At 48.7% G+C, this 20,636-nt stretch overlaps 7 protein-coding genes across 7 annotated transcripts; 3 read left to right on the top strand and 4 right to left on the bottom strand.

The window, feature by feature from the left end:
- Nucleotides 1-1,729: 1,729 nt before the first annotated feature.
- Nucleotides 1,730-3,499, top strand: BDV38DRAFT_291121 (uncharacterized protein; the record flags this gene model as incomplete). Its single annotated transcript, XM_032061667.1, has 2 exons — nt 1,730-3,343; nt 3,392-3,499. Exons 1-2 carry the CDS (start codon nt 1,829-1,831, stop codon nt 3,497-3,499), a joined length of 1,623 nt encoding a protein of 540 aa, XP_031915906.1. The 5' UTR covers nt 1,730-1,828.
- A 132-nt stretch (nt 3,500-3,631) lies between these two features.
- BDV38DRAFT_41012 (uncharacterized protein) lies at nt 3,632-5,190 on the bottom strand. Its single transcript, XM_032063298.1, has 4 exons — nt 4,730-5,190; nt 4,547-4,666; nt 4,446-4,474; nt 3,632-4,372 (listed from the first exon to the last, which is right to left on the bottom strand). Exons 1-4 carry the CDS (start codon nt 4,974-4,976, stop codon nt 3,968-3,970), a joined length of 801 nt encoding a protein of 266 aa, XP_031915905.1. The 5' UTR covers nt 4,977-5,190; the 3' UTR covers nt 3,632-3,967.
- Nucleotides 5,191-6,523: 1,333 nt separating this feature from the next.
- On the bottom strand, nt 6,524-8,521 carry BDV38DRAFT_291119 (putative rhamnogalacturonate lyase C; the record flags this gene model as incomplete). Its single annotated transcript, XM_032061666.1, has 1 exon — nt 6,524-8,521. The coding sequence occupies one exon, from the start codon at nt 8,519-8,521 to the stop codon at nt 6,524-6,526; it is 1,998 nt and encodes a 665-aa protein (XP_031915904.1).
- Nucleotides 8,522-9,087: 566 nt separating this feature from the next.
- On the bottom strand, nt 9,088-12,240 carry BDV38DRAFT_291118 (uncharacterized protein; the record flags this gene model as incomplete). The annotated part of the gene is made up of 5 exons (XM_032061665.1): nt 9,088-9,809; nt 9,885-10,755; nt 10,807-10,872; nt 10,930-11,698; nt 11,750-12,240. The coding sequence occupies 5 exons, from the start codon at nt 12,238-12,240 to the stop codon at nt 9,088-9,090; spliced, it is 2,919 nt and encodes a 972-aa protein (XP_031915903.1).
- A 774-nt stretch (nt 12,241-13,014) lies between these two features.
- Nucleotides 13,015-14,890, top strand: BDV38DRAFT_269610 (glycosyl hydrolase; the record flags this gene model as incomplete). The annotated part of the gene is made up of 8 exons (XM_032056996.1): nt 13,015-13,276; nt 13,326-13,414; nt 13,466-13,820; nt 13,882-14,036; nt 14,104-14,213; nt 14,267-14,354; nt 14,414-14,525; nt 14,586-14,890. 8 exons carry the CDS (start codon nt 13,015-13,017, stop codon nt 14,888-14,890), a joined length of 1,476 nt encoding a protein of 491 aa, XP_031915902.1.
- Nucleotides 14,891-16,365: 1,475 nt separating this feature from the next.
- BDV38DRAFT_269609 (major facilitator superfamily domain-containing protein) lies at nt 16,366-18,116 on the bottom strand (the record flags this gene model as incomplete). Its single annotated transcript, XM_032056995.1, has 3 exons — nt 16,366-16,936; nt 17,011-17,935; nt 18,044-18,116. 3 exons carry the CDS (start codon nt 18,114-18,116, stop codon nt 16,366-16,368), a joined length of 1,569 nt encoding a protein of 522 aa, XP_031915901.1.
- A 597-nt stretch (nt 18,117-18,713) lies between these two features.
- BDV38DRAFT_269608 (acetyl-CoA synthetase-like protein) lies at nt 18,714-20,444 on the top strand (the record flags this gene model as incomplete). The annotated part of the gene is made up of 3 exons (XM_032056994.1): nt 18,714-19,001; nt 19,058-19,322; nt 19,387-20,444. The coding sequence occupies 3 exons, from the start codon at nt 18,714-18,716 to the stop codon at nt 20,442-20,444; spliced, it is 1,611 nt and encodes a 536-aa protein (XP_031915900.1).
- Nucleotides 20,445-20,636: the final 192 nt, after the last annotated feature.

Here is a 20,636-nt window from a genome sequence, read left to right as displayed (position 1 = left end):
CGGATTTTCTTTTTTTCTCTTCTTTTCTTTTTTTGTGCCCTAGAGGACGCCGCAAAGCCAAGTTGATACACCTGCCGGTAAAGCTTCCTATGTGATATCGACTTCGTTTGCGTGAATTCCAAGTGACCTACCATTTAGGTATGTAAAGGAACATGATGTTTATGGGTTAGAAACGAGACTAACATCATGGCCCTTGCGAAGCCTGTTGTGGTAAAGAATATAGCTGGCGAGTACCGCAAGAACCGCTGAAAATAAATCATTACTGTCGAATCATTCAGTTATGGTCTGTGGGCAGGGCCCCTTTAGATTCAGGGATCCTCAGGCCGTTGTGACAATCGCCAATGTATATTCATAATTTTGGTGCCGAATTTCACAATTTACCAACCAATGAGGGTACTGTCGACAATGGCAACTCCGAGTGTGCGATGAGTACCCGCCGGTAGTACTACTACCTCAAAAAACCCCAATCAGGATGTGTTACCACTTCGTGGCCAGAGTGAACCTGATGTTATATCCGGATATGGGACAACAGTGGCGTGAATGATGAAGCAGATGATATTGTAGCCGAGTATTAGACATGGAATGGGAACACTAGTAAAGAGCAAGATACTTGCCCAGTTAGGCAATAAGACCCACACAGTTATGGCGGTAATGCTTCTAGATCGATATAGAGTATTGAACTTGACGACCCGCAATGGAGAATGTTTAGATAAGAGGAGTGTATCGGCACCTGAACCTCGAACTATAGGGCTTGGATGGGAATTTTCTTGAATTAGCAGTACTACGCTTTGGGAGCAGCATTTATGGAGCATTGTCGCGCATCATATGGCCCTATACTTTCGGAGCACACCTTGATAACCCATTATATAGATGCGTGGTACGTGCCTGATGGGAAGCCTGGATGAGAAATATGGCTACGACCTGGTCTATCTCCAACATAAAATACAGCTTCAAGGCGATGCACTCTATTATTGAAAACTGTACGTAATATATAAACTAAAAGGGGCTAGGTTTTAACGGCGTCAAGCTGCCGAGCCCTAGGTGAACGAAAAACGTCGTAGTGGGTCTCGTGGCGGATCACATCAGGTTTCAATAACACCACCACGCATAAACGCCATGGTTCCAACACTAGTATGCAGATACGTAGTGAGTACGAATTAGTTTGTACATCAGAGCTGCCAGTGGTGTTCTCTAGGATGATGTCCGTATATGTAGCTTGGGTATAGAAAGCCCGGAGCTCGTGCATGTCGAACCAAGCAGGGCAGACGACGAATCCTTGGCAATAATCGAAGCGAGAATAATCGTTTCATTTCCTCAAGGCCTGTCACTAGTGCCCCAATATTGCTAACTTGTTATGGATTTACAGAGATTGATCCCGACATTCAACTACCGTGATTCGACCAGGAAGACCCGGACCCACATTCTTCTGCCGTTATTCTGCAAAAAGTCAGCATGGCCAAGCTGCTTATGTGCTGATTGATAATGCAGAGTTGGCTCCACTCTCATCTCTATATTTGTGGTCAGAGTGGGTCAAGATTGCATCTAAACCCCGTTTGGTAGAAAATCTCGAGTCCCTGAGGGAATTCACAGCGGCTAAACGAAAGCAGATGGGGTGGGTTGAGTGGACTCTATCCATGGCAATTATCATGATGGATCCTAAAACTCTTACCCGCATGCGGACTTTGAGTAATAAAAATCAAAGGATGACCAATCCACACTGGTGGCTCCACGCCAACCCAGCATCATATATAACACGTTATCTACTTTCTCCAGTGTGTTTTCCAGTGCTCATCTCTTGGCATTTTGACTTCCACATCTCTCCTTCGACATGCGGTTCCTTCGTGCAGGGGCTTTGGCAGCCTCGCTTTCCGCCGCCTCAGCCTTGAAGAACAACACCTACGACTATATTGTTGTTGGCGGTGGTCCATCTGGAATCATCACCGCAGAGAGATTCGCCGAAGCGGGCAAGAATGTCCTTCTACTGGAACGAGGCGTCGGCCCCACTGTGAGCACCGGCAACAATGAAACGCTGAGCTGGAACCGTACCTTGACCCCAATCGACGTTCCTGGACTGTCGGCTGATATTGGTAACCTGGACGTCTGGAATCAGTACATGTGTACTGACACCGATGGAACCGCGGCCTGCGTGTTGGGTGGTGGTGTCACCGTCAACTACATGGTCTTTGTCCACCCCCCTGCGCACGATTTCGACGACAAGTGGCCCAAGGGATGGAAATGGGAGGATGTCAAGCTGGCGTCCGAGCGTCTGTACCAGCGTAATCCTGGAACCACCCAACCTTCGGCCGATGGCAACCGTTACGACCAAGGTCTTTACAAAGTGCTCTCCAAATTCTTCAACCAGCTGGGTTGGAAGTCAGTCGACATGATTGCGGCTCCGAATGAGAAGCACCAGATCTACAGTTACCCTGCCTGGAACATCGCCAATGAGAAGCGTGCTGGTCCTGTTCGTACCTATCTGCCTTTGGTGAAGGACGCCGACAACTTCACGCTTCGTCTTAACTCCAAGGTCAATCGTCTTGTGAGAACTGGCAGTGAGGTGACCGGCGTTGAGGTTGTTGATGCCGTCACCGGACAAACTGAAGTGGTCACGCTCGCTCCTCATGGTCGTGTGGTTTTGGCGGCTGGAGCACTCTCTACTCCCCGACTGCTCTTCAACTCCGGTATCGGCCCTAAAAAGCAGATCGAAACCGCCAAGAAGAGTGGTATCGCCGTCCCTCCCCAAGAGGAATGGATCGACCTGCCTGTCGGTGTCGGACTCAAGGACCACCCTATCTTCAGCATCAATGTAAACACTGGTGGTGACTTTGCCCCTCTCGATTTCGACAGCTTCCTCAATGGGTCTGCTACGACTGACATCAACCTGTACCGCCAAAGCAGCGGAGCCTTCACCCAGGGCAAGCACCGCATGATCTTCTTCACTTCGAACCAGGTCAACGGACACACCCGGTACTACCAGGGATCTTGTGCCCCCGCCGATGAAGGTGTTGTGGCGATCACAGCCTACATGACCCATGGTCTGACTTCTGCCGGAGTGCTCGGTCTGGACGAGAAGGGCAACACCGTGATTGAGCAATCGCCCTACATGCAAACTGCTGATGACTGGGCTGCTGCGAAGCTGTTCATCGACCAGCTTTTGTACGACATCACTGATCCATCCACTGGATTCAAGCTGCAGGGCAACACTAACACTTCTGCGATCCTTGCTTCGCCGGCTGTTGGTGTCCACTACGTCGGCACGGCCAAGATGGGCACTGACGACGGACGCAAGAACGGGACATCCGTGGTCGACACCAACACTAAGGTGTATGGCATGGACAACTTGGTAAGTGAAATACTAAACTCTCTGTGTGCCTTTCGCTAACTAGTGTAGTATGTTGTTGACGGCAGTATGCACCCTGATCTCCCGACGGGTAACATCCAGGCCACCATCATGGTTGCTGCCGAGCAAGCTGCTGCTAAGATTCTGGCCCAGCACTAAGCGGTGTTTGCCCTTGGGACCATTGTCTGGCTAGCTAGTAAAAGGACCTGTTTCACTTTAGAGGGAAGTAGACAGCTTTTTTTTCGATAAGTTAAAGTTGTGTCTGTATTAATAGAACCCAAATAGAGCTTTATTTTTTGTATCATGTACATAATTATATATCTAACAATTACTAAATTCTACCTCCAAATATCTGTTTTGTTTGTTGACTATAGTACAGAGATCAACCATCTCTTGGTAAGACGATCCGCTAAGGTTGAGTAACGTCCAGTCTGACGTGGTGAGAGCCATATATCTTGCTCTGTGTAGCTACCACAGGTGTACTTATTCCATAATGTCGGTAGTATACGTCCCTTGTCCTCAAGGATGGATTAATCATGACTTACCACCAGCCATATTTTACTGGAGCTATAATACCGTAGTTACCCTAGTAAACTATATTAGGGCACAAGACCCATTTATCTGTTCTTACTCCCCAACGTTCATGCATGACATTTTTGCATGATCCAACCAGAACCACAACCCATTCCAGTTCAGTTTTGGGAATGAATCTCCATCACCAAGCTCTCCTCCTACTCTGACCATACCAGCTTTACCCGATATGTCAACCTGTACCGATCTCCATTCATCATTGTTGCTACCTACTAATCCATTCTCCCTCCAGTTATCAGACTCCGGTATGGGCGGCATCACAATGTCGAGATTCATGGGAATATACCTCGTGGAAATTGGAAAGATGGGTCTCGAGGTCAATGCGATAGGCTGTAGATCCAATGAAACGAATGGTTGTTCTGGAGTATCAGGGAGTGAGACCCTGATCTGGCGATACGGTGGATACAGGCAATCGGACGGAATGAATTCGAAATTGGCCAGCTGAAGCAGATATTTACAGTAAGCTTCAAGTAACATAACTAATTACCGCTCTCGAAAGAATGGGAGTGCTTACTGTCTTTGGGATATTCCAATTTCTTCGGCCTGATGGTACAGTTTCGGTCCTGAGTTAGCTTTTCCATAGAACCGATCGACCTGGGGAGTTAGGATTCGCACCGTTATAAATCGAGGCTAGTGAGGACACATATATTCTGGTAATTCTGTATCTCTTTACCAATTCGCCATGGTTTGGATCTTGGAAAAGTCCCGGGGCCCAGAGAATTTCGTCATATGGCCCTAAAACCGCAAAAGGGTAAACTTCCTATTCCCACCCATAATATGGGTAGGACCAATGCCTACCAACAGGAGACTCCAGATACCGAACTATCATGCACAAACTGAATCCTCCTTTGAATTTGCCACTCTTTTCCGGATCCGAGAATGGGGCCGATGCTTCCAAATCACCATATGAACCCTGCGGCAGACCATCTGCCCAGTTGGCTCTTGCAAAGGAGAAAAACACCTGCGCTCGTATATCATGCCACGGAGACGGAGCTGGTTTGAATGGTCCTTCCGGCGAGTCTGAGGTTTTGTGACTTTCATCCATAATCGTATCGGTGCACTTCACAATTCGCCGTTGGTCCGTAGCATATAGAAGGAACGGCAGGCATATACCTTAAGGCCAGACACTGCGGATTTTGCTATGTGCGCGGTATATTTGACGATGGAACTTTTTAATCGGAGTAGATATACAGGTGTCTTTGGGGAGTTGGGTCGTGGTGTATCCATTCGGTGAGCATCTCATCACCTACCCATGCACCAAAGTTGCCATTAATGACGTGGCAATATATACTTGGTGAACCCTCACGCGCTAGATTCTGCAAGGGGCAAACCAATCTATGAATTAAGCCAGAAAAGGTTACCTACTTAGACCGCCCCACAACCTATATTGTGACTGGTTGTCCTCTGATCGGGATACTACCCAAGGCTTTAAAGCTTGTGAGCTATCTGTCAAAACTATCCGCATCCACTCCACCCATTCTACCCCGTCCACCGCAGCTTGGCCCTCAGCGACTTACATTGTTATTCTACTGGCTTCATATACCATTTATAGCAGGGGGTAAGATATCACAAATAGGCAAACATGGAACTAGCCCATCACTGTTCGCTGCACGTCACCTCCTCGGCTGCCGCCCTGGGCTAATATGCGCTATGATGTTTGCTTGACTGATCTTATTAGATTTGCATATCGCAGATCAATTATGCTTACTATACTTCTAGGATTATAATTGTCATTATAATTATTATTGTCAGGTTAATCGTCAACGTGGAGCCTTTCGAAATGACAAGCACATAGCCCTTGCCAGAAGCCCTAAGCCGCTACCTTATCAGCCACGGAGAACAATGATCTGCTAGTACTGCATTAGTTCCGTAATGCTACGGATTCCTTTTTATTCTATTCTATTGGCGGTCTTTAGTCTCCTGACATTATTAAGTAAGTTTCTTTCCACCCATGCTTTGGCTGCTCTGATTTCCGCGAACGGACCGGTCTAGAACCTAACCTCAAAGGCATCGGAGAGCCACTATCGGAAGTCCTAAAAGAAACCAGTAACCATGGTTAAATTAGAGGATTGTACAGTTGTTCTCCGACGATACAATTAGCATTGATCTCCTTTGATGATGTTCCGACATTATTGTAACTGAACGTCTGGAACGTCAGAGGGTGCCTCTTCAGGGAATGTAAAGTCTTCAGGTTTATTGTAAAAGCTCGTTTTGTATCCCAGGAGGTAAAAGCAAGACTGCCTATACCAAATACTGGGAGTATGGAAATAATAGGTACAATAGGTCGGACCCCTAAGGCGGCTTAGCATTTCAGGGAAAGCCTTAAAGGATTCAAATTGTGCATCAGTTTTGCGACCTACCATATTCGAAGACATTCATAGAAATGTCGGCATCCATATATTTTGATCGCTCTCCCAAAAGGAGGCGTAGGAAGGTGACAGCCCCTTTTTCTTACTGAGAACAAGCGTGATATAATTCTAACAGCGCCTGTACCGCATCCAAAAATAGACATTGTTGCTAATTTCCATCATTACCTGAATCTCCTAGATTGTCCGATCATGCATACTAGCGTTGGTGCTACACATTTTTCCATCACTCCAACTCCAATCTCAATGCATCGTACTGCACATAAAGTGCATCCGGCAGTAACGCAGTCTCCGTACTCGACGCATTGAACGGCAAGCTCAAGACAAACTCATTCTTTCCTTGTTGCAGATTCTCCACCGGAAAAACAAACTTCTGCTCTATATTCTGGCAGGCAACAGCACTGCGCACACCACATGATCCACTCCGCCAGTATGGGATCACCCATGTGGACTCATACCGTCCATTTACATCTACCGTCCACGGAAGGTTACTATACTTCCCCTCAACGGGTGTCCACTTTGAGTTCCCGTTCGCTGTCTTCGCGCCTGCAATCTGCACGGTGAATGTTGCCATGCTCGTGCTGTCGAGTTGCTCTGCGGTTAGGTCGAATGTCACCGTCCAGTTGTTGACATTGTCATAGTATGGCTCTGTGCGGAGGTGATTTCCCTGAGAGGGGAAGAATGCCCAGTGGATATAATTGAAGTCTTGGGATGGGTCACTCTCTCCGACGTGGAAGTTGATACCCTCGGGAAAGTCAGCTGGATAGTCGTATTTTCCCCAGTATATGCGGTATTGCTCTGGTTGCAGCGGTTTGGAAGAATCCAATGCATAGCCGTGAAGGTACTCTCCAGAGGACTTGTCAGGCACACCGATACGCCAGATCTCTTTGCCTGCGCTTTCCTCTTCCCAAATGAACCTGTGCTCTTCGGACTGCGATTTTGAAACTGTGACGTGGTCTTGGATAAACCACCCGAAGATCTCGTCAGCGTAGATGGTTATTCGGTATGTCCCTTCCACAACACGGGGGATGCTGAAACTTCCAGACTCGTCGACCTCCGCCCAGTACTGTAGAGACTCCGTGTTGAAGACATTCAGCTGGAAGTCCTGTCCATCCTCAGATAGCACGATAATCGGTCTCCTTGCACCCTCGGGTAACGACACCTTCCCCTTAAATGTAGTCCTCCCAGACGACGGCATGAAATTCGGAATATGCTTCGAGATAGTATCATAGAACTCCGCGTTCCATTCCGGATCAGCGTACTTTGCAGCATCAGCCCTCAACTCGGCCAATGTTGTCTCCGAGTCTCCCCGGTTGAAGTAGTAGAACTGAGGTCCCCAAGTGCGGTCAAACCCATGCGTGAGGTTTGGCATAGGTGCCCCATGATGACCGGAGACCAAATAATTGTACACAATCCCATCGACAACGAGGTCAGAATGGAGGGGACCTCCATAGTACGTCTCAACGGTGTTATGAACTAGCCAAGCACCGAATGTACTTCCGTCAGAACTAGATGAGCCGTCGCTAACCAGTCCATGGACATCGTGGTTGCGCCAGCTCTCTGCCAGACTATACTTGGTAAAGTAATCAGAGTATTGGGAGACATAGGGATCATCGGTAACGTTCCCCATGTAGGTTGTCGCATCCTGGACTACCAACCCATTGTCATACGTGCTGTCAAGCGGTACTGGCCCGTAATTACCCTCGCTGGTGGAGAAGTGCGTCCAGAGGTCCGTGTTTGGCCTGAAAAGTGTGCGCAATTCCCCAAGGCTTCGTAGGAAAGGCGTGGTCTCGTTGAAATACGTGACTCGAGAAAATGCATGGAGTCCTGTTTCTTCGCCTCGGAGGAAGAACCACTGCGATAGTGTCTGATTGGTTCCTTCATAGGTAGCGGTCATGTAAACTCCGCCGTACGCGGTGCCAGTAGAATCAGTGCCGTTGATCAGGTCCAGTGTAGCGCCACTACCCGGGGTCCAGAAGCCCGACGGGATGCATGAACAGTCCAGGTATGGACCCTTTCCGGTGTTGCCGTCTACCGGTCCAAGTAGATCTTGGTTGTCTAGTTGGACGTCAACGATATGACCGTTAGATTTAGCCAACGCGATGGTGAAGCGGTCATTGGCGAGATTGAAGTGTGTGGAGTTCTCGGATGTTGTTAGGAGTGCTGTGGAATGGCTTGCGAGGCAAGCTAGGAAGGTCAACGCCTTCCGTGAGGGCAGCAACATTTCTGTTGGATATTGAAGGATAGAGCAAGAATGGACTATTGTCTACTACTCGATCATCGTTGATTCCACGCGTAGCTGGGTTAATTTAAAGATAGAAATCACAGCTGTTTCGGGCGCTGGCTTTGATAGACCGAGGGTTATGTATACGGGGTAGCTCACGCCGGACACTACACTCTCAAACATGCGGGGAATTATGCGGAGGTGGAGACGCGTATAGGAGCTCGATGCATGAATGTGAGAAATCCCACAAGCCGAGCTGACTATTTGGTCTCCCATTTGTGGAATATCCTATGCCAAGGCGCCGTGCATATGGGACTTGGCTATGAATGGTAGGGAATGACCATGCAATGAGTTTGCTTCGGTACTGGATCACCCGAAGTTTATCGAAGTTTACTGGCTTACTGGTCGACTATCTGGGGTTCTGCATCCTTTAGCCCGGCTGCCAAACTGGTCATCCTACTGTCGGCTGAAATGCCGTGATTCAGGGTCTTTCTCTTCCCAACACAATTATAGTCTCCTACATCTTAACTACACAAATTCGACAAATTATGTGAAACCTCCCAGGTTCAACCCATCAGTGCACTCTCCGTCGGGCCGAGATAGCTATCTAAATGCCCCTCCAGCGCAAGAACAATCTTCTCCAGATATATCTCTGGCGAATTCACCATCCACTTGAGTGTATGCAGGCCCTGGTCAAGAGCCGCAATCTCAATATCCCTCGTCCAAACATGGTCCGCCACTGCCTCTGTCCATCCAGGAGGCGTATCCCCCGCCTTTTCAGGCTCGCCCAGTAGTCTTGTGAAGTTCGCCTCTTGACCGTCGATTGATAACGAGAATTTCATCGGTAGGTTGGGATCCGTGTCGAGGGCGCCATTGACGTAGACAGTCGCATTGAATGAGTCAGTGGAATTGAAGAGGTAGAAGTCGTACTCAACCCACACAGCTTTTGCGTCATCTTCAGATTCTCGAGCTTGCATATACGGCCGGAGTGCGATGGATCCAGACCGAGATCGCGACCCTAGATATGGGATATGTTTGAAAGATACAGTATCCGATGAGGAGCGTTGGAAATGCGGGCCTTCGATGGAGACGAAGCCGCCCGACTCAGGGAAGCCGGTGAAGTTGGTCGGGACGCGGTGGTTGCGGATTGGAATGTGGATTAAATCAAAATACGGAGACGGTTCCCATTCTACGCGTAGCTGAATCGTTTCGGTAAAGTTGCTTGGGGCGGCGGTCCAGTCGATCGAGACTTCGAGGCGTTCCTCGGGGTGTTCTTTCGAGAGTGTGCCTGATGTTTGCGAGACATGAACCCATGAATAGGGAGTCGAGATGGACCATTTGAGCGGCTTGCGATGGTCTCCACGGTGGAAGAGCTCAATGAGCCGTGATCCTGGACCATAGGGATCCATAAGCGGGAGCACTGGTGAAAAGCCTTCCTCAGTTGGTAGGGAGGGATTGATAGACCCACAGATCCGACCTTGGCGATATGCACTAAGCGACTGCTCGACGAAGATACCCAGGTTGCCAAATGCGTAATCAAAGTCCTGCCGTAGCTGCACATACGATAGATTAGCGACGACGTCGCGTGATGAGGGACGCCAGTCTGCAATGCCCATATCAAACTTGGGAGTCGACATGATGCCCTCCCATTTGCCATCTGCAAGGTTGTCATACTCCAATGTCAAGTCATAATCTTCCTCAAAGTACTCGAGTACGTGTCCCGCTACCATGTTGGCTGAGTTCCGGCGTTCGAAGCTGTATTGGCGGTTTTTGCCCTGGCCAAGGATTGTCTGGTAGTAGTTGAATCCCGCCATCGCAGGATAAGTTAGGAGGTGATAGCAAGCATCGTGGCGGTCGCTAGGTAAGGACTGCTGAATTTCTTGTGTTTTCTCGGCCAGCTTTCTCCACTCATCGAGCACCTGCTCGGCCTCTCGGAAGTTGAGGATGGAATATGTCGTTGGTTCCAGCATTTCAAATTTGCGCAGACCCGCTAGGTGGCTATATTCCATCAGAGCCGATGCAATCTGGTCGGCGTACTCGTTACCAAAATCTCGCGTAGCTAGAGCTTTGAGGTATGAGGGGATGGTGTTGAAATCAAACTGGGACACATTCCACGCAAGATCCAGGGCGAATGAGAGAGGAATTTCCATAGGTTTGATGTCGCCAACATTAATGACCCAAACTCTGTTCGCTCCCCGCTCGTAGGCTTGTGACAGCTCTTTGTATACTTTGGGCTATGGAGGTTTAGGCAATAGTTACCTTGAACGAGATAAGAGGCGACTAACCAGATTGTTGTTGTTTTGCCATTTCCAGCTCTTCGGTCTACCAACATAGTCAAAGTGGTAGTAAAGCTGACAGTACGTTTAGAAGAAAAAGATCATTACTAGAAAAGGGGAGGACAAGCTTACACCAATACCACCAGACCTCTGTCGCTCCTCCTCCGTAGGCAGTCGTTGAACATTGCCCCAATTATCATCGGGGAATATCAATGTCACATCATCGGGAGGAACCAGACCAGCTGTGTAATAGGTCATAACCTCTTTGTAGACTGCCCATGCCTGTAGAGAGGTATTATTGCCATGATACTTGGCAAGCAGCTCTCTTTGAGTGCTAAACACATCCCTCAGCACTGCGATAGGATCGTCCGCTTCGATAGGACTATCATTTTCTCCGCGCATGCCTAGTGTAAAGTAAGTCTCATTATCACCCGCACGTTTAACGCCTTCTTCCATGAATTTGACAACGTTCTCCTTGTTGCTAAGCCAGTTCCAGGCGCCCCGTGTCGGGTCTATCTTCCACTCATTAGAAGAGCGCTGCATTGGCTCAGTGTGGCTAGTTGATATAACAATCCCGTAATCATCCGCAAGCTGTTGATTACGCAGGTCATCCGTGAAAAAGCTTCTGCCAGGGGTAGGAATGAAAGATCCCCACATAGCCGGCCACAGAAAATTGGCTTTGAGACGAACTAACAGATCAAAGACGTGTTCGTAGAACTCAGCACTGAAGGTATAATCGTCCACACTGGCATGCTTTGCCCACCAGCCTGTCAAAGCGGGCGCCTCATCGTTGATGAATATACCGCGATACCTGACGCTGGGCTCTCCCTGTGTTGTAGTTTTGTTCAGGGCATAAATCGTCTGGTGCTTTATGACTGGAACATCGGCCCACCAATGGAGGCTAGGGGTTTGGTCAGCCTTCGCAGAGGAATGAACCCAGAATGTAACTCACGGGGATTTTCCAATCTGTTCCGTGAGCGTAAAGACGCCGAACATAGTTCCTCGCTTGTCACTACCAACAATTGCGAGAGCATGTTTGATCCCAGGCAGAGGACTATCGATAAGAACAGTGCGAAAGCTCTCCCATTTATCACGGATATCATCAACATTGATCTTGCCATCTTCTTCAAGCCGAGATACCAATGGCGAGCCGAGTGTTGCCGCGATTATAACTAACCCAGAGGTAGACGGCTCTGCTTGAACAACGGATGCAGTTTCATTCCAAACGAGCACGCGACGCTTGACATCAGTCACTTCTTCCAGGTCACCGGCTAAACTGTCCACAGCAATTTTGACACCCACCGGATCGCTTGCATCTCGCAATATAGGAGCATTGCCAAATTCAATGGAACCGTCGATAGGTTCGAAGGCAACTATGTTCTCCTCTAACAGCGCCAACGCAAATCCATGTAGAAATAGGATGACTATGTAGAAACCCTTCATTTTGCGGTTCTGACTAATCCGGTCTGGGTTTCCCGCGGAGAAGGTATCAAGCCCTAATGGATTCCCGTCTTCTGTTTACCCAGGCCAAGTAGAATTCCATGAGAGCAATGATATAGCAACACCCAGCTAGGACGAGACAGCCTGGTGCCCCCACGCTTTAGAACCCTAACAACATAGCGAAGGTTTTGTTCGTGGAAGAAGATATACCGAATCCTCTATGCCGCTTAGCTAACACGGAGCTATGGCAAGACCCTACTTTAGAGTATATCATTCGTCCGCTTAGCACGAAGTAAACGGTGATCAGATAATTATCATCTAAGTAATGACGCTGCGATGTTTGGCTTTGGGTAAGGTACGGGGTTCCAAGATATTTCCCCACACACTAGCTAGAAACCCTCAACCGAGCTTGCCCGAAGTTAGGCTCTTGTCTAACGTCTTTATTAGCTCGGTTGCAGACCGGGTACAGCTTTTCTGCTTGGCAGTCGGCTATTGAGCAGTAGCGGATTAAGTCACCACAGTTTCTACCCGAACTACATGAGGTCTGAGATAAATGAACCTTTTGCTCGGGGTATTGCTCCGCCGATGTTGAGGGGTAGAGTTGAACTCTAATAGCTAGGGTCAAGGAAGCTGCATAGTAGGTCTAGAGGGCTTGGATGGCGTATACAATAAAGACTATACATAGGACGCTGTGTCGATTGTAGCACTCAGTGTTCCTCGCCACACATCCCTTGTCTGAATTTGTAACACCGTGGAGCGTCTTAGAACTGAGACATCATGGCCATTCGAAGATTTGCTTCCACTCTCCTAGCACTTGCTGCTTGTGCTAATGCTAAATGGATTGTTCCTGGCGCACGATGGCATGATACCGACGGCAACATCTTCAATGCTCATGCCGGAGGACTTTGCGTTGATCAGGAAACTGGCAAGTTCTACTGGTTTGGGGAGTACAAAGTCGAGGGTCAAGTTGAAGGTGGTGGGATCTCCGTCTATAGCTCCGACGATCTTGCTACTTGGGAGTCGCATGGGCTCGCTCTCAGTGAGTTCCAAGTTTCCAAAAGATCGACAGGCACTCTAACAGGCCACAGAGCCCATTGAAAACCATACTTATATCTCACCGCATAATCGCATCCAGCGTCCGAAGGTGTTATACAGCGAAGAGACCGGTCAATATCATGTAAGGCCCGCCTTCATTGCCCATATAAAAAAACTGCTAAGAATCAGACAGATGTGGTGGCACGCTGATGATGACAAGTACTCTTGGCTCCTCCAAGGTCTTGCAACATCCGACAATATTGCTGGCCCTTATACCTTCGTGGATGCTACCTCTCCCTTGGGTAATTGGTCCCAGGACTTTGGCGCGTTTACGGATTACAAATCTGGTCACTCGTATGCCCTCTATTCGAACGGCGATAGCGTTGAGGGCCGCGACGTCTATCTCAGCAAATTCAATAGCAACCTCACAGCTGTTGAGGAGGTTACTTACCGATTTCCCAAGTATGACTTTGAGGCACCTACTATCCTGCAAACAGAGAATAGTTACTATGCGCTTATGAGCCACAAGACTGGGTATCGGCCTAATAGTATGTCCTTTCGCATTCTATTGAGAAATGTTGAGAGACTGTAGGCTGATGCATTATGCAGATGTGGTAGCATTCCGCGCTGACAAGCTTGAGGGCCCCTGGTCTCAGCCCTTCTTCGTTTCCCTGGCATATACCCGTACATTCAGTACGCAGTCTGGGTTCTCTTGGAGAATCGAGGGGACTAAGAAGACTACTTTCTTGTATATGGCCGACCAGGTATGTCTTTCACATTACTTGATTAGTTGCAACAGCCTAGCACTGACCAGATTTAACAATCCTGTAGTGGGACATGAACTCGCTGTGGGAGAGCCGGAATGTATGGCTTCCTATTGAAATCGATAATCGCGAAGGTAGCTTGAAGGTTGTCTGGCATGATGTTTACGATCTGAACATGTACGTGCATGCTCAACGTCTTTCCAGTGCAAGTATTGATTTAGTATGTGCAGCAAAACCGGTGAATGGAAGCCCATCAAGGGAGAGACATACATCTCCAAACACGCAAGGACCGCTGGAGATGCGTACCTACAAGAGGCGGTAAGCTCACCACAGCATACATACAACCTGACATGGAAACTAACCGGCGTTTGCTCCAGACATTCGCTAGCGGAAACCGAATCGCTACCGGCATTTACGGTAATGACAGCACAATCACCTTCACTGTGCAAGGCCAAGGCCAAGACCAATGGGTATCGTTCTACCACCAAAGTATGTTGTTCCCTCCTCTCTTCCCCAAACCGACTCCACACTCACTAAACAACTCCTCAGACATTGACGACATGGGTTTCGGTGATCAACCAATGGGCCAGCCTGACCGCATAAACGGCACCTGGCAACTCCGGCGGATCAGCAGCGTGGTAGTTAATGGTGACACAGAGAACGTACACACGTTATACCAGAAAGATACGCATAAGGGTATTATTCTCTCCACCCCGCTGTTATTGCCATTGAAGAACGGGGAGAATACAATTACGGTTGGCGGGTTGTGGAATGGGTTTGATTTCAAGGGCGCAGATTTGGATCGGATCGTGGTTTATCCCCCAGAAGGGGCGAAGAAGAGGTGGTTCTGGTAAACTGGTGAGCAGCTAGATAGCACCAAACGGTTCGTTAGGCTCTTAATCGAATAGGGATTCTCCCTGTTACACCTAGGGCTTACCCTACAGATTTGTGACGACCTAGCTGTATTTTGTATGTTGATTACGTTATCTATAAACCGTGTTTAATCTGACAGAATCTACAAGTCCCTTGATACATCAGTGGTGTACTACCTGCCTCATCCTTGTATTCTAGACCAGCACCCTTTTCCAAGCAGCATCCCAACCAGGTCTCCGTGTCCATGACGAGAAGCAAGTTGAGGCAGTGTGTTGCCGTCCCAATATTTGCCCCCGGGGTCAGCACCCTTTCAAGCAGGAGTTTCACTATACTTGTATACCCCCATCTGACAGAAGACATTAACGGTGTAGCACGAATATTAGATTTGCACTCCATGTCGGCACCCTTTTCAAGTAGTAGCTTAGTCACACCATTATGTCCTTCTATAACAGCACATCTAAGTGGTTTCGCAATGAGCAGCTTAACAATATACTTATATTCGTAAATAACAGGCAATATTAATGGTGTTTCAAAATCCCCAGCTCTGCACTCAAGGTCGGCTCCTTTTCAAGTAGTTTCTCCACAGCTGTTATATCTCCTTTCTTTGTATACCGTAGCAGAGACGAACTTTCCGAAAACTTGATGTTATATTTATATACGGGGCCCATTCTTTGAATAGCCTAGATTCGGGAGTCCGTTACTAAGAAACAGAGGATATCCTTCTCACTATCTTATTTGTTGATAATGAGAAGTAGTAATTCATCTGCAAGATCGAGGAGAGGCATTGTAACAGAGATTGTAATATGTTGGGGATAAAGTGTTCAATGCGCGAACTTGATATCATGGCACTTTGGTTGAGTGGGATCGACATAATACAAAAGTTTTCTAACGATTTTGAGTAAGACTGCCATTTGGTACAAGGGAGGTGGAGAGAAAAGAGATTTATTTCGGCTCGGAATCTTCAATCTCTATCCTAAATGTAGGCCCTAAGCCAGAAATGGAGAGATCGTCGCCTTGCAGCAATGCGTGGGGCCGCGGTGGAAAGGTAAGGCAGATGAGGCGCAACAAGAAACAAATAATTAGTAGTACATTAATGCATGTAGTCTATAAACCAGTGAGAAGTACCGACCAGGAACATGGATCACGCATGGAATATTTGTCCTTGTTGTTGGATGTAACGTCCTTGTCGCATGGTTGGCGATCTGGGCTGATAATGGCCGGCCTGTCAAACACCTCGCCGTTGAAGCCACCGTTACATCGACTGCGGTGCCGACTATCTTGCGCGATCTAAACGCAGGAGGGTCTTCTATCTGGTTCGCGAATGCGCTCTATCTGTCAAGGTTGGCCTCCACCCTCTCTGACAGGCCCACTAACCAGCCATGCCCTTTCCAGGACCGCATTCTAACGCCTTTACAAACAGCTTGTCAACGTTTCTAGTCGACGATGCCCTCTCATCTCAGCTGTCGCCCTGTTTACTCTGGGCAGATGAGTGGCTCATCTCTCGCTGCTGTCTCCAAGACATACCGTATATATATTCAAGAGCAATCAACGGTAACATAGCAACTAGAAGTAGCCCGATCAGCGTGAAGCACCAGCCCCACCCCATACTAGACAACATGTCATTGATAAGGGCGGCAGAGAGGGCACCCAGCCAACATCGGATGAAGTCAGCAGCTCCCGAAGCCGCCGCCGCCTGACCAGGGAAAAGATCTATCAGGAGGGTGTATAGAATTCCCAATAATGAGTTTCCACACAGCCCGATGATGCCCTGCCAGATAAGCGGTACCACAAGGGGCAGCCGTTTCTCCACCATCCAGCCATAGACAGCAAAGCCCACCGCAACCAGGAACATATGAGGCAGCGCGATTTGTAGCCTGGCTACTTCGATTGGGAAATCTCCGGATCTGTCACTGCCGACAGAATGGAGGTCACCGGCCGCACTGCGGTTTCTGGAAATCCGGCGGTAATTGAGGTCAACCAGTCTCCCGCTAATTGCCGAGCCAAGGCCGCCAGCAATCCCAAAAGGGCTAGAATTGGAAATGTATGGTGAGCTTTCCTGGTCTCTTACGGACGAAACTGAAACACGGGTGGGATGACATACAGATAGGACAACCCGACTTGCAGAGTACTGAGCTGGTATAGCTCGCCATAGTTGTTTGCAGTCGTCGCCCACAGAGCGGATATTCCAAAATAAAGCAGGCTGGTGTATACGATCAGAATGAGGGCCTCCTTGTGTTTGAGGATGATAAATGCCCTGAATACGGTCGACAAGGTAGTCGCTGCATCCTCCTTTCTTTGGCCATGGCCAGAGTGCTTTTCGTCCTTCGGAGAGCATTCGCCCATAGAACTGCGCTGGCTATACCGGCAATTCTGCATGACCGATCTCCTCCACCGATTATGCGGAGTCAATGACCCATTCCCAACCACGGTCCGAGCAGTTTCTGGGATACATATTACGTATAAGGCGAAAAAGCACCCGCTGCTGATGGCTAGAAACCAGAACACACTCCTCCAGCCAAGATGGCTCGCTAGCAATCCCCCAATGACCGGTCCAAATGCGAATGCAGCCATTACACAGCCATGCATGGGACCTATGTATCTGCCCCTCTCCGCAGGCGATGCAATGTCCGCAGCAAAGGCAAATCCAAATGGGATCGCACAACTACTGCCCACACTTTGAAGACACCGTAGGATAATCAGTGCCACGTAGCTCTTCTGTAACGCAAGGCCAATATTTGCCATGATATAGATTGATAGTGCGAGAATCCATGCCAGGCGCCGCCCATGAAGGTCAGAAAGCGTAGACATCAAAGCTGGCACAATCCCCTGTATAATATTGAATACAGTAATCGTTAGGTTAATCAGTGTAGGCGTCACGCGGTATTCGTGTTCGAGTATCGGCAGTACAGGGAGATAGCTGTTAGTTCCCATCATACAGACCACCATACCGAAGCTCGTGAAGGAGATAAAGCAGACTTTCTCATGGCGGCTGAAGATGGAATATTCCGCACCGCCGGTCTTCTCGTCTGGTAGTACTGTAGTGTCTGTGGAAGGGAGCTCGTTCGGCCCATTGGATGATGCCTCGGGAGGCGGCAGAGTCTCCGATATCGAGTGGGATTTCAGGTCGATCGCACGGCCATCGCTTGCTGTTCGTTCATTGTGAATATTCCTTGACGACGTGCCCGGGCTTTGTCTGGGGTCAACCATGGGGATAGCTTGAAAATATGGCGTATGCTTGTCTCAACAAGGGATTGGCATGCAGTATGAACCAAGGAGAGATTAATGTGGTGGTGGCCATCTTTCAATGAGCTCTGAGGATATATAATAAAACTTGGTAACCGATTTAACAGTCTATAAAGGGTATGTCGATCTTCCTTTCTACGAAATGACTCCTGTTGTCCAGGTAACAACCTCCTTGCTTCGTGTCGCATTATTGGACTACATAATCAATTCCACTCGCATGCTCGATTGAGAAATAGACTAGTCTCTGATCGCTACCAGAATGATGGTTTTCACCAATAATGAGCTCTGGGTGGAACCATACGACGTAGGGGGACGCAGGGCACGATACCCTAGTCGCAGATACATAGTATGATTTGCAGAAATGCACAGTAATCACTCCCCTTCAGTAAATAGGACAAGAGAAGGAGAGGGTAAAGACTGAAGAGCCAATGTTGACCACACTGTGGATCAGAGTGGAACCTGGTCAATATATTAGCCATCTACCCCTGCACATTACGCGTTGAGAGAAGACAGAACGTAAATTGAAGCTCATGCGTTGAAAGGACACTCAGTTTCACCACAATGACAGCTTGGAAATTTCAGCCCCGCCTCCTAACCCATGCACTGGACCAGGAGGCTGTCAACAATCCCGACCGTCTATTTTGTATACATTCATCCTCTCTCAGATGCGCCGATCATGGATGGCGCCGGGTGACTGTCGGTGCCTTAGCTTCCGCAGTGGACAATTTCGCATGGTGGCTAGAAAAGACGATTGCGTCAAGGTCGACTCCGGAGAGGCTTGTTTATATAGGACCAAATGACATTCGGTACACCATATGCATGCTTGCGTGTATGAAACTCGGCCATTGTGTAGGTGATGCCGCCTGGAGCCTTCTGCATATCAACGCTGACCAAAACGCTCCAAGACCGTTCTCCTCCCCCCAGTCACATCGAAGACGGTCGCAGACTGCCTCATACGATCTGGAAAACTCTCCAAAGTGCTCTACGCGCACGAATGCTCCGAGAAAGCACGAATGATTCGAAGCTGCAATCAAGAGGTCCAATTGTGGGAAGTGGCAGATCTTTGGAGGCTGTTTGACGGCCCAAGAGTTCCCTTCCCCTGCAATTCTGAATACACCCTGGCCGGAGAACAAGAGCCGGTTGCTGTGCTTTACAGCTCTGGAACCACAGGTAAGTTCCCTTCGCCCAGATTCTGCGGGCATCGTGGTTGACTTCGAATCCTATCGCTTGTCAGGGTTGCCGAAAGAGATCATTTTGCCTCACGGGTATTTTACAGCGTTGGACTATTTTCAGCACATCCCAGTACCTCCTGGAAGGGTATCGACTGCCCCGTGGTTGAGTGATCCTAAGGATCCACATCTGATAAAGACCAATTTATTCCATGCAACCGGGATCATCACTTGGGCAGCTGCACTGCTCCACGGGATACACTTTGTTATCAGCCCGGACGTGGCTCTAACAGCGCCGCTACTGGAGCAGGTTCTTGCTGAAACTGGGGCCAAGTCCGCCCTGTTCACACCAGATACCCTAGTAAATTTGGGCACGTCTGAAGAAGTGCTTAATGTCCTGGCAGGCCTTCGGTGCATCAGCTTTGTTGGCATGCCTTTACCCCGGGCAGTAGGACATGAAATATCGCAAGTGACACGTCTGCAATCGGCAATCGGATTGACTGAAGCCGGCTATTTCCATACACTGCGCCCTCAACAACGCAACGATTGGGAGTATTTTGAATGGAACCCCCACTATCCCATCAACATGCAGGACGAAGGCAACGGATATTGCCAGCTGGTGTTCAGACGCTCTGTTGAACCTTATTTGCATGCTGTCTTTGTTGTTCTTGCTGGTCGATCTGAATTCCACACCGGCGATCTCTACATCCAGCACCCTCAGAATCCAATGCTCTGGAAGAATGCTGGTCGGAAGGACAATATGTGCAAGCTGCAAAATCGAATTTGTCTTTATCCCAATCCCATTGAGGAAATATTCGAAGCACACAGTTTCATTGCCAGAGCTGTGGTCTCGGCAGATCACAGATTCCGCGCAGTACTTATAATAGAGCCGGACTGGAAGCAGAAAGGCTGCCCGCACTCACCAGAAGGCCTTGTGAGCAGTATCTGGCCCTTGGTTGAGAAGACTAATCATGATCTACCTGTTGAGGCCAACATATCCAAGGACCGCATTTTGGTTGCGTCCATTGATAGCCCCTTCCCAACGACAGCAAAGGGAACGGTACAGCGTCGTGCTTTGTTGGAGGGGTATCAAGAGGAGATTAGTGCTATATCAACTCTCTAAAACACGTTCAGATAGAGACATCTACAGCGGTTGGGTTGAATTTAGCCGAATGATCCGCCCCGTGGAATTTGGCACGAGGAGGTGCGTGCTTCGAGAAGCACGAGTGAGTGCCCCAAAGCGCTCACGGCTTGCTCAGTGGTATAACACGACTAAACTTTTGCCCTACATTCACCTTCTGCTTTTGATTCTTCG

Source organism: Aspergillus pseudotamarii (genome assembly GCF_009193445.1).
Source record: "Aspergillus pseudotamarii strain CBS 117625 unplaced genomic scaffold BDV38scaffold_14, whole genome shotgun sequence".
Classification (NCBI taxonomy): domain Eukaryota; kingdom Fungi; phylum Ascomycota; class Eurotiomycetes; order Eurotiales; family Aspergillaceae; genus Aspergillus; species Aspergillus pseudotamarii.
The sequence above is the reverse complement of the archived record's forward strand: the minus strand, read 5'-3'. Positions and strand labels throughout refer to the sequence as shown.